Below are 17439 nucleotides of genomic sequence, written 5' to 3' on the forward strand. Positions count from 1 at the left end.
GGCTGTTTGTGGGCATCAAATTGTTGGGAAAATGGCTCTCCAAAGATGAAGAGAGAAAAAGGCTTGTTATATGGGGTTCTCTCATAATCTATGCAGATAAGAAAATCCAACTACTTTTTCCTTATTCCCCAGGATAACCTGTGAACCTGTTGTGCACATATGATGTGTTTCTGTCAGACGTGCGCTTAGAGGCCTAGATATTCAGAAGGTAGATAAGATATCACTAATTTTTCTTAAAGGGCCTACAAAAATCTTTTCTTATAGGCAGGGATGATTGTTTACAATGGGTACCCCATTGACAGATTGCTCTGGAGACTCTGCACTTTGGATAATCTTAGTGGATGAAGGGGTGTACCTGTTGGTACAGACATGCTATTGCCTGTCACTGTTTTGCTTTGTAAGTGCTAGTCAGTGTCCTATCTTTCTTTAGTGGCTGTTGGTGCTGCCTCCAGAAGAGATATAAGCTAAGAAGGGATTATGGCCAAGGGAGAGCAGGTCATTTATGACTAATTGTTAAGATGTAAGGAATGGAAACTGAGCATTCAAGGGTCCAGATTTGCTGTGTCTGCTCCCACTGTGCACCACTCATTGTATCACAGAATTCTGGAATGGCTTCAGTTGGAAGAGATCTTCAAACCCTCTGCCATGGGCAGCAACACCTTCCACTAGACCAGGCTGCTCCGAGCCCCACCCAACCTGATCTGGAGCACCTCCAGGGATGGGGTAGGAACATCTTTTCTGGACAACTTGTGACAGTGTCTCACTGCCCTCACAGGGAAGAATTTCCGTGCAATACCCCATGTAACCCTGGCCTCTGCTTGTTGGAAGCCATTCCTCCTTTCCCCATCAATACATGCCCATCTCCAGCTTTCTTATAGCTCTTTTATGTACTGGAAAGGACTCTAAGTTCTCCCTGGAGCCTTCTCTTCTCCAAGCAGAGCAAGTCCAGCTCTCCTATCCTCTCTCCATAGCAGAGGGACTGCAGTTCTCTGATCGTCTCTGTGGCCTCCTCCAGACTTGCTCTAGCAACTCCATGTCCTTCTTAGGTTGAGGACCCCAGAACTGGACACAGTACTGCAAGTAGGGGTTTCAGAAGATCAGAGTAGAGAGGTAGAATCCTCTCCCTTAACCTGCTGGTCATGCTGCTTTTGATGCAGCCCAGGATACAATGGGCTTTCTGGGCTGCAAACATGCATTGCTAGACCTTGTCAAGTGTCTTGTCAAAATCAGAATCTTGCTCTGGGAGCAAGAAGGAGCAAAACACATTTTGAAAGAGTCCAGAGCCTGAAGCTTCTGACTTCCTCTAAGATTCAGGTGAGCATACAAGATCATGTGAATGAGCTGCAACAAGAAAAAATTACATTGATTAAGCAATATTCTTTATAAAAAAGTTGATGTCAGAAGTGGAATAAAACCTAGAACTCTCAGCTGTCTGCTGTGGGCTGGCATATAGTATCATATGTATCAAAGAATACCCAAGCATATTGAAGAATCTTATGCAGATATTATGCACATATCTCCATGCAAAATTCTTGCTCATGCTCTTCTTATACGATACTTCATGTTTTATCAGGCTTTTGTAAAACTGGTCTTACTTGTAGCCATCCAAAAACCAGAGACACAAAAATCCTATTTTATGTCCATTCCTTTGAGCCCATTACATTTATCTATACATTTTTCTATCTCTCTATCTCATCAAGCATAAGCTTCTTGTCCCCACTTTTAAAGTCACTGACAGCCTCTTCTTGTCTTCTTGTCATCTCTCACTTCCCCATTTAGAAGTTAACTCTATGATGTCAGCTTCTACCTCCCACTAGATCATTTAATCTACTTCTCCTAATCATCCTCCATGCTACTGCTTACACATTGAAGGTGCTGCTTACAATTCTCTTGGGCTACACCAACCTCATTCTTCAAGTCTCCCTGTAAAGCTCTGCTTTACAGAGTTTCTGAAACCTAGATGATATCTAGGCTACCCACATGCTGAGACTGTTGTCAACTGCTTGCACTACTTCCTCTCTCAGTGGTATCTGTCAAATAATTTATTTCACCTTATAAATTCTTATGAGAAAATGTTACCTTTTTATTGTGTGTTCAACTGGACCCCAAATCTGGGGGTAAATCCCAGAATATTAATTTCTGGTGATAGATTTAGCAGTAACAGTCAGTCATCTGTCTTTCCGTTAATAAGCAGTTGAGAGCATTTGGAAAATCTGTGTTGTACAAATTCTGGTTAAAATTACTTAAAATTGCTATTGGGAAGTGGAGACAGGAACCACAAGAGGGGAGGGGAAAGGTAAAGATGCAAGGCCTCATTTCCTTGAGCAGATAACAGGCAGGATTCTGCCCTAGAAACATACAGAAAGGATGGAAACACCATTGCAAACAGCTTGAGACCACTTTGGAAATCAAGGTCACTACCACCTCCTGGTGCTGATAGACTGCTGGTAGCACACCTGATGTATCATTTCAGGGCATCATCTCAGATATTTTGTCTCTTTCCTGCAGAATGAAGGTGGTTCTCCTTTCTAGTTCTCATACAGCTTTTCTGCCTTCACCCACAACTTTGCAGTGCTGCAGAAACTGGATATTAGAACACAAGAAAGCAGCAAGCAGTCTGGTCCCCAAGACATCCAGCTAAGTTGATTTGTCTTCCCCTGCTAGAAGCTGCTGTAATTGTACCTGCATTGCTAGTACTGGGCTTCCATCTGAGCTAATAGGAAGACTACAAGTCTTGTATATGTTTAGGCAAGAGGTTTCAGCCAATAAAGATAGTTCACCTTGTAAAAATTCTTCACTTCCTTTCTGTCTAATTGTATCTACCTTCAGTGTCCAACTACTGGACTCTTTCCATCTTTCTCTCATAGATTTATAAAAGAAGAAAAGAAAATACTTTTCTCCTACCTGAAATCATCTTCTCATGTAAGATACTTATGGCTGGTGTGAAATGATTACTTAGCCTTTCCTTTGGCTAAGTTAAAGAGATTTACTTGGTCTGTAATTGTTGCTTTCTGAGTAAAGTTATCCACGACTAAATAATTCACACCTCCCTTTTCAGAAGCATTTTCATATTGACAGCAATTTCTTGTTTAAAATGTTGATTCCAACAGAAGAAAATAATTAATAGTGTTTCAAATGCTACATGTAGTTGCAATAACTTTTCTTTTAATTGATATGTATCCACAGTCTGTATGTTGGCTCCTCTAATTGTATTTTGTTCTGCAGAATCTCATTCAGCTGGTTATGTGCTACTTCCTGAAATTATTTTCTGGTAAGTCTTTCAGAATTCAGTGCTCCGTGACCTAATTATGACTAACGTTTATGGCTTCTAACACAAAAATTTGCATTTAAACGTGCTGTATTTGTTTCCAGGAGAGCTAGACAGCCAGAAATGTCTAAAACATTTCAATCATTGCAGAACTGAACAAAGAACTTCTTCCGTGGGAGTGAGGGGAGTTTATCAAATTAGTAGCAATTACCTGGAAACATTCTGTCCTGGTTTACTTATCTTGACCTAAGTTTGTTTACTTGTTTGTGTGCCTGAACAAGTTCTTGTAAGCACATGAATAATTCTACTTCATGCAGCTATCTCTATTTCATATTTAGTCAGTATTACTGTATTTATCACAGGGACCATAAGCAAACCTGATTAGAATGATAAGCACGAGAGACTTCACGCCTCCCAGCCTCCCGGCTAAAATCAGCTAATGGTGATGCTTCCTCTCAACAACCCCCACCCTGAAGAAAGTCTGCAGCAAAACAGGATATTTATGAAAAACCCATAACTGAAGAGGTGGTGAAGCCAGAAATACTCCTTTTCTCTTGATCAGTTTCTGAAACATTGTAATTATTTTATAATTTAATTCAGACAAGGGGAACTATAGACAGGCATAATCACATGTAAGTTATACATGGATACTGTTGTCTAGCTTTGTGAAATTCATGAGTGGAAGGGTATTCTTGGTCGTGGATCAGGTAGCTTAATCTCTTCAGTGAAACAATCCTAATGATTATGATATCACAGCCCTTGCTAAGCATAGGCTTTTTCTCGCACACTTCTATTCAAGACTGCTTCAGATCCTTTGTTGTTTAGAAATCACAATATTATTCTATAGTCAGGCTATATACACTTGTTCCTGTGCTAATGCTGTACTTATTTTTTCTCCTGTCCTGACATTCCTTCCCTTTTCCCCAGCTTCTTCTGAGAGATCATAATCTCTGGCAAGTTTTGTTTGGTTGGTTTTTTTCCTTTTTTTTCTTATAATAACTAACCCAAGCTCTTTTGAGACTGAACACTCCACCCTCTTGTTACCCTAGCTGTAAAGCTCAGTTCAGTGTCTATGCTAGTCAAGTAGTGCAAACATTGTTCCTTCAATATTTTTTTTAACTTTCAAGAAACTGTTTTTGTTTATCCTGATTAGTGGTCTCTGTCTACAAACTTACTCCAAGTTTTCTGGGTTTCAGGCCCTTTGGAGCAGCCCTCTCCTTGCAGTGGTGCTGGGCTCATTGGCTGTGTTCAGGTAACAGCAAATAATATAAACTGGAAATATCTTTTTAAAACAACACATATTGCTAAATAGATCAGGTCCATATTCGTCATATTAAATGTTGCCATAAAATCATCAAATCAGAAACTTTTAGTGAAAAAGTATAATTTTAAATTAAAATTTCATCAGGAGACAATTCAGAGAACTGAATTTTTGATTAAAAAGAGAGTGAGCCCAGTATAACCTAGCGGAGATGTAGAGTCCCATATTGCAGAAGATACTCTTCAAACATCCTTGCATAACCCTTCAGTGAATTGGGGTAATGACTAGGCCCTAAGTATTCTATATCTCTCAATGAGTGCTTTGACCAGGATCATATCAGTTACTCTCTGTCTGTTTTCTGAATACACAGAAATAACGTTGCTCCAGGAGGTCCCTGAGCTGCAAATGTCCAGAGGGCTGAGAATGCTCAGAGAGGAACATCTATGCTCTATTGCTACGATTCTCTCTAAGCATCTGGTTTTGACTATGGTCAGAAACAGGATTTGGGGGAAAATGAATAATAGTTCCAACCCACTGTGGCTCTTCGCTGCTCTTAAATTGTCATAAACCAGATGACAAAAATATAGGAAAAAAGAAAGAGAGAACACCCACACCTTCTCCCACCCTTAATTAAATTGCAGGAATTGTAGATTTTCTTTCAGGCAGCTGGTGCTTTAGTGCAATGTACTATTTACTGCTATGAGAAGAACAGTTCCTATAGAAGAAATTATATCGTTGAGTTGGTGCCCTCTCTGACAGATTCAGGATCAGCTTTTGTCAGGCTGGCAGAAGCATGCAGCTAACACTTCAACCTACTGGTAAAACTACCAACAAAACTGCTCTTAATGATTATTCTGTTCTAGATTCTATCTGGAATGGGAGGAGTTGTGTGGCAGGTGGGCCTCCAGCTGTGCATTGCTGCTGCACTACTCTTTGGTGGAGGAACAGGGAGAGGTAAGAGGAGATCTGGAATAGGTCCGCTGTACAAAGGCACATGCCTGTGCTCATTTTTCTTTCACAGACCCTTCAGTATGCAATCCAAAATCTTGTGACTGCCCTGTCCCAGGAACCAGCACAGCTGGCTGACAATGTCAGGCCTAGGGGACTGAGCACATACTGGATAAGCTGGGCACCAGAAAAAGTGCAGCCACTGCCCAAGGTCCCAGCTCTAAGATCTCATCTCATGCAGTGAAGTGTGTTACAAGAGGGTAAGAACATGATGAGGAAGATCAGATGCAGTGTCAGCAAAGGAAGTACTAGCAAGTAATGAATTTATTAAGTGTGCTGAGCAAGGCATCATCCAGTGATATACGAATCCTGGTCTCCTTCCTCTGCAGAGCTCTCTGGCAACCTGAGCTGCCTGAATAACTACGTGACTACCATGAGCTGCATGTGGGTAACAGAGAAGCCCATGGGGGATGGACCTTTCCACCTGCATTTCACCAAGTAAGAGCTGCACACTAAGAGCTGTCTGTTGCAGCCCCAGCCCTGGCTTGGACAGGACAGCACTGAGAAGCAGAGACGGAGCCCAGCTGTGGGCTTTGTTCCCTCCACAGCAGGAGACCTGTGGCACAGCTAGCACTGCCACCCCATCGCCCCAGACCTCAGAAGCTGCTCTCTATTGTGGTCCCACAGCCTCAGGGGCTGCAGTAAAGGTCAAGTGCACATGGCTGCATGATCTTCTGTCAGCTGTGGTTTCTCCATCTGTTCAGTGAACCATTCTGGCAGGTATCTCAGGGCAGAGAACCTTTCCTTCCTGGCCTCTGGGTCCCCATGACCTGGGAACTTCCAGAGCCCATCCTATGTAAAGCTGCCTAATCAACTTCTAATCATTTCTTTCCTTTTTGCTTAGGAATTAAACACCTAATGGTTCAATGTATATTAGTAAATATATAAATGCAAGTCCAGTTATAAGCTTTAATAAGAGATTTAGAATATTATCTGAGTAGTTTTTCCTCTAATAGAAGAAATCAGGTGAATAGTTTTCTAACTGATAGGATAAGTTAGATGAGTTGATGTTTAATGTCTTTAAGTTATGTAGAAATATTGTCTTGACCACCAGTAACTATGATATAACGGTAAGCCACTCTGATGCTAAGCCAATACGATGCCTCATATTCTGCTATGGTTAAGTAAAAAATAGCCTACTCTTATTAATACTGGATTTTAAATCTATGGGAAGATGGGCAAGCTGATAAACTGTGATATCCCAGTTTCCTGTGGGATCACATGCAATGTGAAAAAATTGCTAATGAATGGCTAAACCACAAAAAGACAAAGCAACTTCAAACACATTTTGTTGTCAGTATTGGTTTTGTCTGTAGTGAAAGAGGACTTAATGTACAGCTTATTTTTACCTCTGTACTATGCACTTGTAACCAATTGTCCATCCATTCCTTCCCCCTACCCACCTGCTTTCCTGCAATGACAGCAGCTCTCTCACTTTCAGAGGGAGCAGGGAACAATTACTGGATGCAATGTGCAACTCCTGTGAGATCTGGTGCTCTCAGCAGTAAGGTTATATGAAGGTGTCTTCTTCCTATCCAGCCCTGCCATCCATCTAGCTTTTGAAATTGCTGGTTTGCTTGTTGTCTGCACTAAAGAGGTTCATGGTCTTCCAGAGTGTGGTGCTATGCTAAGGTGCTGCACGTGCATAAACTGAAAAACACTTAATTGTATGACTTAAAAGAAACTTTCAGCCTTTTTATTCTTCTAGCCTCTGGTCAAAGGGCCACAATGCCAGCTGCAAACTGACTGCCACAGAGAGCATGCAGAATCAGTACCACTGCACAATTCATTTAGCCAGCCAGATCTTGGAAACAGATGGTTATAGAGTCTCTCTCCAAGGAAGCTTCTTCGGATGTAATCAGACATATGTGACCTTTCCAGAGTACAATCCCCGCAAGCACAGTAAGTATGAACCAGGACAGCTGTGAGCTGAGGCTCTGCCCAGCAGCTTCAGGATAGGTCTGATATGCTGTCTAACAAAGGATATCCCAAATATAGCAAGGGAAAATAATGAAAACAATCAAGACTACCCATCCCCAGAGAGTGCACTGTGTGAACTGCACCAGTAAGGATGCAGTCGCTGAGGCTCTCCATCCTGACTTTTCCCGGACTTCAGAGGGGCTGGCTCTGGAGCACCATTCAACAACACTTCTCATCTGCACCATGTTTTCTTGTGCCCTGGGTAATTTGCAGTTGGATTGCTTCAATTATTTGTTTGTTTTGTTGTTTTATTTTTCTCTAAGAAATTATGTAATGCAGGGTCATGGATTTTAACTGAATGTCCCATGGCCTGGTACCAGAGAGAAATGGTCAAAACCTGTCCATATTTGTGGTATGTTGTAAGGGCAGAATGTGATATCCAAAGTGGTTCTTTGCTTGCAAGATTAACCCTAGGGACTACTGGAGTTCTCATTAATTTATGTCAGATCTGTAGCTGTTAGATGCTGTAAGCTAACTTGGTCTACTGCTAGTGTTAGTACCCCTTTTTAGACCCAGCTTTATCTTCCATTATTTCAGTCACCCTAATATCATGCATTTTCTTTTGTGGTGTCCCAAACATGGTGAAAAAACTCTGCCTCCTCTATTTGCAGTAAAACTTGATCCACCTTTGAACATCCAGAGCAATGCCACTGCCAGCAAGTGCCAGATATGGTGGAGTGTGTGGAATGTGCCTTGGTACCTCGCTGAAATTCTCCAATATGAGTTGCAGTATAAGGAGTACAGCATGTCCTGGGAGGTAACTGGATGAGGCATACAGTGATCCTACCTTTTTCTTTGGGTACAATGGCCTTGCCACTGAGCTCCACCAGCTGACTTAAGACTGCCTTTCTGGTTTTCCATATTAAGGCTGAGAGATTTTACATTAAACATCAATACTGAAGTTCAATAGCTCTTCTTCTTAGGAACCCTGCGTCATCATTCAGGCCCTCTTCTTGCATCTAAGAAAAGAAAATATGGAAAAGAAAAGAGAAGGGAAAAACCAACAAAAAGGAATATTTAAAAGACCATCCTTTTGCCCAATCTTATTAACAGCAGCACTTGTAATACTTTGCAGGTTGCATTGAACAAGACACTGCCCAGTTCACTGCCACAAGTAGAACTTGAAGCCACAGAGCTCCACACTGGCATTGCTTACGCTGCAAGAGTTCGCTGCAAAGTTTCTGAAAATGAGAATTCGTACCACAGTCAATGGAGTGAGTGGAGCCAGACGACAGTGTTTCAAAGAGCAGGTACAAAGAATGTTGTTTTCATCTCATTTGATTTCTTTTCATGTCCATGTTCCCAAAAAAAAAGAGAAGATATGTGGTCAAATAAATGAAGCTTTTCAAATCAGAGCTAGCTTTCTTCAAGTATTCATAGCCAAATTATTTTTCTTAAGGCCTTTAGCTGCCTGTTTCATTTGCAGCGCTTGGTTATTTGGGGTTCTATCTTGACTTCCAGATTTTTGTTATAAATTTTTGTGCTGATTCTTTTCCTAGATGTCCCAAAAGTCTCTGAAAATATTCTAAATATCAAAACTGTGCAGTACTTATTCATTCCTCTGAGTTTTGGCACTCTAGTCTATTTATTCTGGAACTGCAAGCTTTCCTCAAGGTATGTGATTTTCAATAAGTCCCCCTTGATCTTTATGGCCTGAAAAGGGTAAATCAAGAGTCGTTATATTCCTTTTCCTTCCTGTTTCTGCTGCACAGACTCAGTCATTTCCAAGAGGTCTCCTGACAATCTTGGAATGTGACATGTTCCTCAGATGATGAAAGTTAATGATCCACTATACAGTCCTTAAGGAGATCAAAGTGCCTTTGGGACTCCCAAATTTGGCTGAAGTCCAAACTGATGATGGCATCTTGAAGTTAAAGAAATTTAAGCATATGGAAATATTTGAAGTTTCATGTAGATAAATTAAAAGTGCAAGTACACAGCAACCTATAAAGGGGGTTAAACTGATGTCAATGCTAAGCTATGTGGTATATTCCTGGCAGGAGTCAGTAGCTGAAATACCAATATAGGTAAAATAAACTGACTCTGATTAATTTGAGACCAAGTTGTACAGACAAAAATAGTGGTTTTAGAACCTTGGTTCAACAATCCTCTGCATTTTTTTATGCTGACAGAGCATAGGTACCTCTTTCTTTTTTACCTTGACATACATTATTGTGCTCCATAAACACATCATTTTTAGAGAAATAGAATACATGATGTCCACAAGATAAAATATTTTTATGGGATAGGCTCCAATAAAGGGGCAAGGATGTCTGACAGAATTTCTCTGTTTAAATGTAATGAAACTAGAACTCTTTAAAACACTTTCAGAAACAGTGGTTTAGATCAAGTAAGCTGATAAACAAATGCTTAAATAGCTCAGCGTCTATAATGAGTAATAGACCAGTATATTAAGTTTGTGACATATTCCAAAGAAACTTATGAGACTGTGCTTCAGGTTAGAAACACTGAATGCATGCACAGGTGGCAGAAAAATAATTGCATGAGAAGAAGTCAGATATGAGTGGCCTTCTTGTGCAATCTTACTAACATAAGTGGGGTGGGGTTCCTCTAACCAGCATCATGGAGACAGAACACAGAAAAACTCTATATTTTTAAAGTGTTGTTTTCTCAATTTAGGGCAAAAAGCCTCGCCTGCTTAAACATTCCCACACCAGCTGCTTTCTTTCAGCCACTCTATAGTTTGCATAATGGGAATTTTAAGGTAAGAAATAAATTTCATTTCTTTCTTATGACCCTCCATTCATGACAGGAGGATTTTTTTTTTTTCTGGGATTAATAATTCTAGCTCCTGAGCAGAGTTACTGACACATGATTCTGATCTTCCTGAAAGTTTATAGTTTCTCATTTTACTGCTTCCACATACTAGCTAACCACCAGAGCTTTTGTCCAGCCTCTTGCCCCTTAGAAGTGGAACTCCTCCAGTGGCTCCCAGCTCAGACTGAATGCAGAAGGTGCACCTTCTCAAAACCGAAGCAATACCAGCAGTTTGCATGGTATTCTGGTGGTGTAATCTTGTAAAAATTCTTGTAAAATTTTGTGAAATTAGCTGCTAGGTTTTTACCCTATTATTCTAACTTTGCCTGTTAGATTTGCACTAAACATCTGGGTTATTGTGCCAAAGCCATAAAAAGAAAGAAAACTTATTTTGGAATAACTATGCAAAATTACCCCAACTTATTGATGCTTTCATTAGGACTGGGTTGGACCAAATGAGGCTTGTAGCCAACTTGAAAGAGAAGAGGCCAGCAACTCAAGCAAAGTGAATGCAGATGGAGTTTCTGATCTGAACACCCAAGAACTGATTTCCCAAATCTCATTGAAACCTACAGGAAGCACAGATGTGGTTACTGCAGAAGAAAGCTTTGCATTGGCCTCAGGTCCAAGCCAGCAGTATGTCCCCAGCAGGTACATAAGAGCAGAAGAGATAGAGATGTGGCCGGGACTATTGTTTGCACCAAACCATGCTGATGATAACGTTGGCCCGAAAATCTCTGAAATAATTAAAGACAACCTTGAGAGCCCTAGTGTTGGAAGGAATTATCCCTCTCACTCACAGCATGGAAAGGGTGACTTTCTTATGCTTCGAGAATCTTTGGGGATAAAAGATGTGTCCTTCAGTGGCAGTGACTATTGTACTTTGTGTGACAATGATACCACAGGAGATTTGATTTCTGCTGAATTACTGAAGCTTTCTAATGGTAATAGTCATGTTAAACATCAGAAAGATCAGTGACCTTCCCTGAGGAATACTGCCTACAAAGTTCCTTGTGCTCTCCTATCACCTCCCAACACTGTCCTCCCAAGTGGCACAAATGGTGACTATGCAGACAGTTTCATGTATCATTTTAAAACACATCCTCAACTTCTGTACTTCAGAAGAAGATTGTGACTAAGTCCCCTGTCTAGCAAATAGTACCCCTACAGCCATTCCCTAAATTAACCTCCTGGCTGCAAGATCCAGTAACCCTCTTGTCTAAGGAGGCAGCAGCAGACCTGCTGTTTTCCTCAGGAAGAACTATTATAGTTGTGTACCTCTTGGAAGCAGCAGTATTTTCAATGAGATGAACCATGATTTAAACTCCATCATTTTGAAAAAATATGATGATTTTTCACAAAATCATGAGAAATTATTTTTGCTTAAGAAAATAATTCTGCTTCTTAACATGATGTTGATGAATTAAAGGGATTCCTGATTTGATCAGAATTTGTGATTGCTCTGTTTAAAGATAATCAGACAGTATGCCTTGTTCTTTATTATCTTGAATGGCTGTAACTTTTTATTTTGCAATAACTAAGCTTCATGTACTGCTTTAACCAAAATTTATTTCAAGGCTAAATGTCTGGGCTGATTTAATGGAAAAAGGAAAAATAAGAACAGCACAAATGACCTTTACTTAATCACAGAACAGGCTAGGCCCATTGCCTCTCCAGGGCTTCTGTTATTTCTCCGGAATTCGTAAGTCCTTTGCCTATCTGCACAACAGGTACAGCCTTTGTGAGCTGAATCTCTGGAGGTTTACTTTCTGCCCTAGACACAGAAAATCCTCTATATGATTAATAATCTACCAAGCAGTTTTCTGGAGTCTTAGTTGCATCTCTTAGATGTAATGGGCTCCACAGTTTTAGCAAACATACTGAGATATGTACACATACATCCGAACTAGATGACACATACATTCATTCCTTCCTCTTTGGAGTGCTTCCCTTGTCTCTCTGGTGAGAGCACAGATTAGTTTTGACAAGGCAAAGAAAGATTTCGTTTAGAAGAAACAAAATGGGTTGATTAATCCTTCCCAAAAAGTGTGCTAAACTGTTGTGAGCAGTCTTTATCTGTGAGAAAAACAGGAACAGATAGAGGAGTTAACATCTGATTTGTGTGACAGCTACAGGAGGTGATAGCAGTGATTATTTTTCAGTGTTCTAAGCAAAGGGCTTTTCTGATACCTGAAAAAATATCTCACTTCTGGTTCTTGGTGCTTTTTAACTTACAAAAACTATATTCAAGGGTGCTTCTATTACTCCGCCACAATCTAATGGCAAGAGAAGAACGTGATATTGCTGTCATTAACAGTTGCTGTTATTTCCCCAGGATGAGAAAATCAGTAAAATAATGCCACATACCTGGAGGATTTTGGTGACCCCAAACTTTTAGACCCCATAGTGTAGTTTGACGTATTGTCCCAAATTTCAAATCTTCAGTATCTGAGGGATGCTTTTTGAAATTTTCAGATCAATTGTATCTTAGATTCATCAGATCTTGGCAGCCCTTTCTTATGAACATTCTGTCTGCACAGAAATATAACCATTTTCATAAAATCTTGGTTTTTTTAATAAGGTATTCTGTACCAGTTGTATTAGCAAAATGAGAGTGGGAACAATTATATTCAGATATGAGTAAGGAGAAGCAGGTCAGGCTTCCAGGAAAGGGAGAGCGCCAGACTTCATTAATAGAGAAGCAAAAGAAACCTGAGATTGAATGTAGTCAGAAATTACTTGAGAGAAATCAAAAGTCAAAGATCATGCTGCTTGTGTCCATTAGGGCAAGATTGGAAAGCTATAAGAACTGAGTCTGCAGATGATGACAGGCTGATGGTTAAAAGGCTGAAATTATATTCCAGCATCAGCAGTTCTCCAAGTGAAACTCTTAAAAACTTTTAGCTGATTCTGCTTTTGTGGAATTACTTAAAAATATTAGTTGTTGCAGCTAAAACCAAAATGCCTCTTCTTTATAATTAGGTCTTTGGAAAAGAAAGCCTCATTCAGCCACTGAAATACTACGAATTTTCTAAAAAAGCAAACTATAGCCTCTCCCCTTTTTTCCCCCTTTCCTTTGTTTTTTTCTTTTAATTTTTTTTCTGTGTGTGTAATTTTTGAGACTGGTATTAGGTTCAAGCTATGGTTTTTCACAGCTTCTTCCAGAATCTCTGAACTATTCTAAGGCTACTTTTGCCTCTAAGAGTGATACATATCCTTCAAGTGGAAGATAGAGAACTACAGTCTAATAAGGAGACATAATATTGGCTATGGTCAAACCTGTGAAGCCTTTCACATCCTGGGACTACTGAGTGCATGCTATATGTATCACCTGCAACCAGAACAAAGTAGACAGCATTTCCCTCTTTTTTTTCTGTTGAGTTTTGCCAAAAGCAAACTATTTTGGAAGATATTTAAGTAGTGGTTGTAAGCCACTAAGGAGCTGGAAATGTTCTGTGACAAAGATTTTGGTTTAGTTGTAGGTATGCTCTTTGGTGTTGTGTTTGGGGGTTGTTGGGTTGGTTTGGTTTGATTTGTCTGTCTCACCTGGGACTTCTACTCACATAAACTGCCCAGGGCATGGGAATTCTATTTAGCCTCCACCTAGGTCTGAGGGACACAGTCTTCAGTTCTGTTTTTGTGTTGCTTCCTGTATGGCCCCTGGGCCCGGACTTTAGGTAGGTTATATTTGGATAGCCCTCTTGGGTGGATGTGGCAGTGTCTCCTCCTCCCCGAGGCAGTGTCCCCGCTCCCGGGGCAGTGTCCCCGCTCCCCGGGACAGTATCTCCTCCTCCCCGGGGCAGTGTCCCGCTCCCGGGGTAGTGTCCCCGCTCCCCGGGGCAGTATCTCCTCCTCCCCGGGGCAGTGTCTCCCCTCCCGGCACAGTATCTCCTCCTCCCCGGGGCAGTGTCCCCGCTCCCGGGGCAGTGTCCCCGCTCCCCGGGACAGTATCTCCTCCTCCCCGGGGCAGTGTCTCCCCTCCCAGGGCAGTATCTCCCCCTCCCCGGGGCAGTGTCTCCCCTCCCAGGGCAGTATCTCCCCCTCCCCGGGGCAGTGTCTCCCCTCCCCGGGGCAGTATCTCCCCCTCCCCGGGGCAGTGTCTCCCCTCCCAGGGCAGTATCTCCCCCTCCCCGGGGCAGTGTCTCCCCTCCCGGGGCAGTATCTCCCCCTCCCCGGGGCAGTGTCTCCCCTCCCAGGGCAGTATCTCCCCCTCCCCGGGGCAGTGTCTCCCCTCCCGGGGCAGTATCTCCCCCTCCCCGGGGCAGTGTCCCCCCTCTCCGACCCAGCACGATGCCTCTCGGCGTGTGGCCGCCCCCTCCTGGTGGATCCCGGACGGTTCCCCCCGAGTCCCCCCCACAGGCAGTGCTCACTTCGCCCGATTCTCTCCAACTGCCTCACCTCTTCCTGAAGGCATCATGCCTAGACTTGGATATACTTATTCAACTGCATCTTCATTTGTTATATGAAGAATGAAATAAGTACTAGCTGCCGTTCTCCAATTCTGTATGTCATTACGTGCTAAAATAGTATTTATTTGCAATAACTCACTATTAATTCATTACGTTAATTCTGGTACCCTGTAGGTCTCACATCCTATTTCAATATACTGCTAGCAAACTATTATTTCAGAGTTTATATTAATACATTTGCTTTCTTTTTTGAAGTGCTTTACTTTGCACTCTAGGTATTTCCATATTAGAGTGTATTTCAAATATGTCAAAATATTTTTCCTCTTCATTTTTATCTCTCCAAGTGACTAAAATCTTTCCCACAACAATATCACAAATCTTGTATACATACTTTCTATTTCATTACCAGAAATGATGAAAATATTGAATCAGACCAAGTTTGAGCCTGGAATGCCCCTTGAAATGCCATTCCACTTCAACAAAGAACTGCTAATGCTTAGACTCAAACACATTATCAAAAAATTTAATAATTCATTAACAAGATTAGCTGCTACCATTTAGGTCAACTAGCTTCCTTAGTATTTCTTTAAAATTGAACTGTGTCAAAAATCTTAGCAAATTCAAATTACATACTACCTACCCTGTTAGCAACAAGTAAACTTTCTTGTCAAAGATGAAAGTTATATTGTTTCTCTGTTTATCCACTTGGTGTAGCATTATTTTGGGCCTTACTTTTCCAACATTTGAAGATGAGACTCCAACATTCTGAAGTCCTCCAGGTTTCTTGAATGGCTTCTCAGTAATAACTTTTAACATTGCAGAGACTGCTTCAGTTGTTTACGTTTTTTTTCTTGGGGTTGTTCATTTGTTTGGTTTTGGTGTTTTTGTTTTTTTTCACCTTCCCCAAAAAATACTTTAGGGCAAATTTCATCTGTCACTGCAGAATTTAACACACATGCTAAGGACTTCAACTCAAATTTTTTGTGTGCTTTGTCTTGTTGAAAAGAATATTATTACCTTCATTGTTAAAACTAGATTGTAACGCTGGAAGAAAAAAGGTGTGCTCTATCCTTCAATCCATTACACATTATCTACCATTCACTCCCATTCCTGAACAACAGCAGGTCTTTACTCTCCCTTTTTCCAAAGACTGATGAAAAAAATTGTAGATGTTGTTATTGTCCCCTTTTCTAAATGATTTTAGTTTCTCAGTTTGTTTTCAACTGAACAGGAGATAAAAATATCTACTGTACAAGTTTTCCAGCAGGTTTGGTACCCTAAACTCTGCCAGATGAAGCCATTGGACTCTACAGCATTGTCGTCTCAAAGGATTACATATGATATATTGATATTTCATGGCTTTAAATGCTACTGTGTGCTTTATTACCTCTATTCTAAAGGCACCATTTGCTTTTCTAGAAATAAAAATGTTACAGTTTGCTGATATTAAGCAGCAGAACCTAGCAAATTGCCTATAGTGATACTGTTGCCTGATTTGTGTTTGCTTTGGTTCATACATACCATAGTCTGTACAGATGATCCAAGGTCCAGGGAAGCTGAATCAGAGTATCACATGTGCCCAAGTAAGCCCTGCTGGAATAGGATGTGAGCCTGCACACAACTGTCTTGACACACACAGCTTAACTGAGTAGTCATGTAATATTATTGCAAGTCTGTTTTTGGTTCCTTCCTTTTCTTTGTGTTCACAGCTCTTGGCAATACGATGTTTGAAATAGCTGTAAACTTGCTGTGTATGATCCACAAATTTCACTAGTTTTGTGATGAGCCTGATACTTTTTGAGCCATATAAAAGTATCCAAGGACATAAACATAAATCCAACTGCTCATGCAGCCGTGTGGATTATTATGATACTGTCTAGTTAAACCCAAAACTGTAAACAGAGGAGAGAAAATTCTTACCAAATCACATGGAAAAGAATCTGCCTTTTCTCCAGGATAATCTCTTTGAACTCACATATGTGAAAACCATCAGTGTCATTCAGTAGCTACAAACACAGTTACAGAACTAGTGCCCTAAGTCACACAAAACCTTTTGGTATTCGGCATTTTCTCTGAGAGGTCTAAAATATCGATAGTCCAAATAGCAAACGTAGGCTTACAGTAACCCCCCCCCCACACACACACACATATACACACACATCCACTGATCCATGCATCCAACCTACTACAAGATTATGACCAATTGTTCTACTCATCTGCAGAAGGATGAGAAAATTGTCATACATGAAAGCTGATTTAGGCTGGCTTCTTAAAAAATCTTTCTGAAAAAAGTGGATCAACCCTGGTACACAGCGGTTACCCTGGCCCTCCATGCCACCCCCACTTGAAGCTAAATATCTGTATCTTGCAGATTCTGATGTTCAGTAAACTAGATGGTCTTTTCCTGCCTCACCCTTTTGAGTAATCCCTCACAATTCTAGGAATTCCTTGACAAACTCATTTTGTTCGCTGCAGTGTCGTGCACCGCTGGCCCGTCCCTCCCGGCCTCTGCGGCCGGCGGGCTCGCACAAAGACTGACAGAAAGCCGTTAACGGGCACGGCGGGCCCGACCAGACCTCAGGGAAAACAGCCTGTCGGAACTGGCGAGGGACCGCGGGTGTTACGCAGACGAGGCGGGTTCTCAGGAGCGGGCACCCGCACTGGAATTGTATTTATGACGCACTTGAGTTCCGAGCTGTGCGGAGGGCGCGGCACCCCCGCCCGCCGCGCTGACG

At 41.4% G+C, this 17439-nt stretch overlaps 1 protein-coding gene and 2 long non-coding RNA genes across 5 annotated transcripts; 1 reads left to right on the plus strand and 2 right to left on the minus strand.

Moving 5' to 3' along the window:
* Window positions 1-883: 883 nt before the first annotated feature.
* Window positions 884-17377, minus strand: LOC128796043 (uncharacterized). Of its 2 annotated transcripts, none has more exons than XR_008433704.1 (4): window positions 16226-17377; window positions 8719-8801; window positions 8305-8476; window positions 884-1341 (listed from the first exon to the last, which is right to left on the minus strand). It is a non-coding gene; the product is annotated as an uncharacterized LOC128796043 (long non-coding RNA). The 2 variants fall into 2 exon arrangements; XR_008433705.1 differs by lacking the exon at window positions 884-1341 and adding an exon at window positions 7427-7510.
* On the plus strand, window positions 4485-11718 carry LOC128796042 (interleukin-9 receptor-like). Its single transcript, XM_053957304.1, has 9 exons — window positions 4485-4520; window positions 5393-5483; window positions 5867-5975; window positions 7246-7439; window positions 8129-8274; window positions 8593-8767; window positions 9017-9131; window positions 10158-10242; window positions 10735-11718. Exons 2-9 carry the CDS (start codon window positions 5405-5407, stop codon window positions 11272-11274), a joined length of 1443 nt encoding a protein of 480 aa, XP_053813279.1. The 5' UTR covers window positions 4485-4520; window positions 5393-5404; the 3' UTR covers window positions 11275-11718.
* On the minus strand, window positions 11871-13791 carry LOC128796044 (uncharacterized). 2 transcript variants are annotated; one of them, XR_008433706.1, is made up of 3 exons: window positions 13575-13791; window positions 12217-12827; window positions 11871-12069 (listed from the first exon to the last, which is right to left on the minus strand). It is a non-coding gene; the product is annotated as an uncharacterized LOC128796044 (long non-coding RNA). The 2 variants fall into 2 exon arrangements; XR_008433707.1 differs by lacking the exon at window positions 13575-13791 and having other exon boundaries at window positions 12217-12571; window positions 12663-12926.
* Window positions 17378-17439: the final 62 nt, after the last annotated feature.

The sequence above is a fragment of the Vidua chalybeata genome, chromosome 16, assembly GCF_026979565.1.
Source record: "Vidua chalybeata isolate OUT-0048 chromosome 16, bVidCha1 merged haplotype, whole genome shotgun sequence".
Lineage (NCBI taxonomy): Eukaryota > Metazoa > Chordata > Aves > Passeriformes > Viduidae > Vidua > Vidua chalybeata.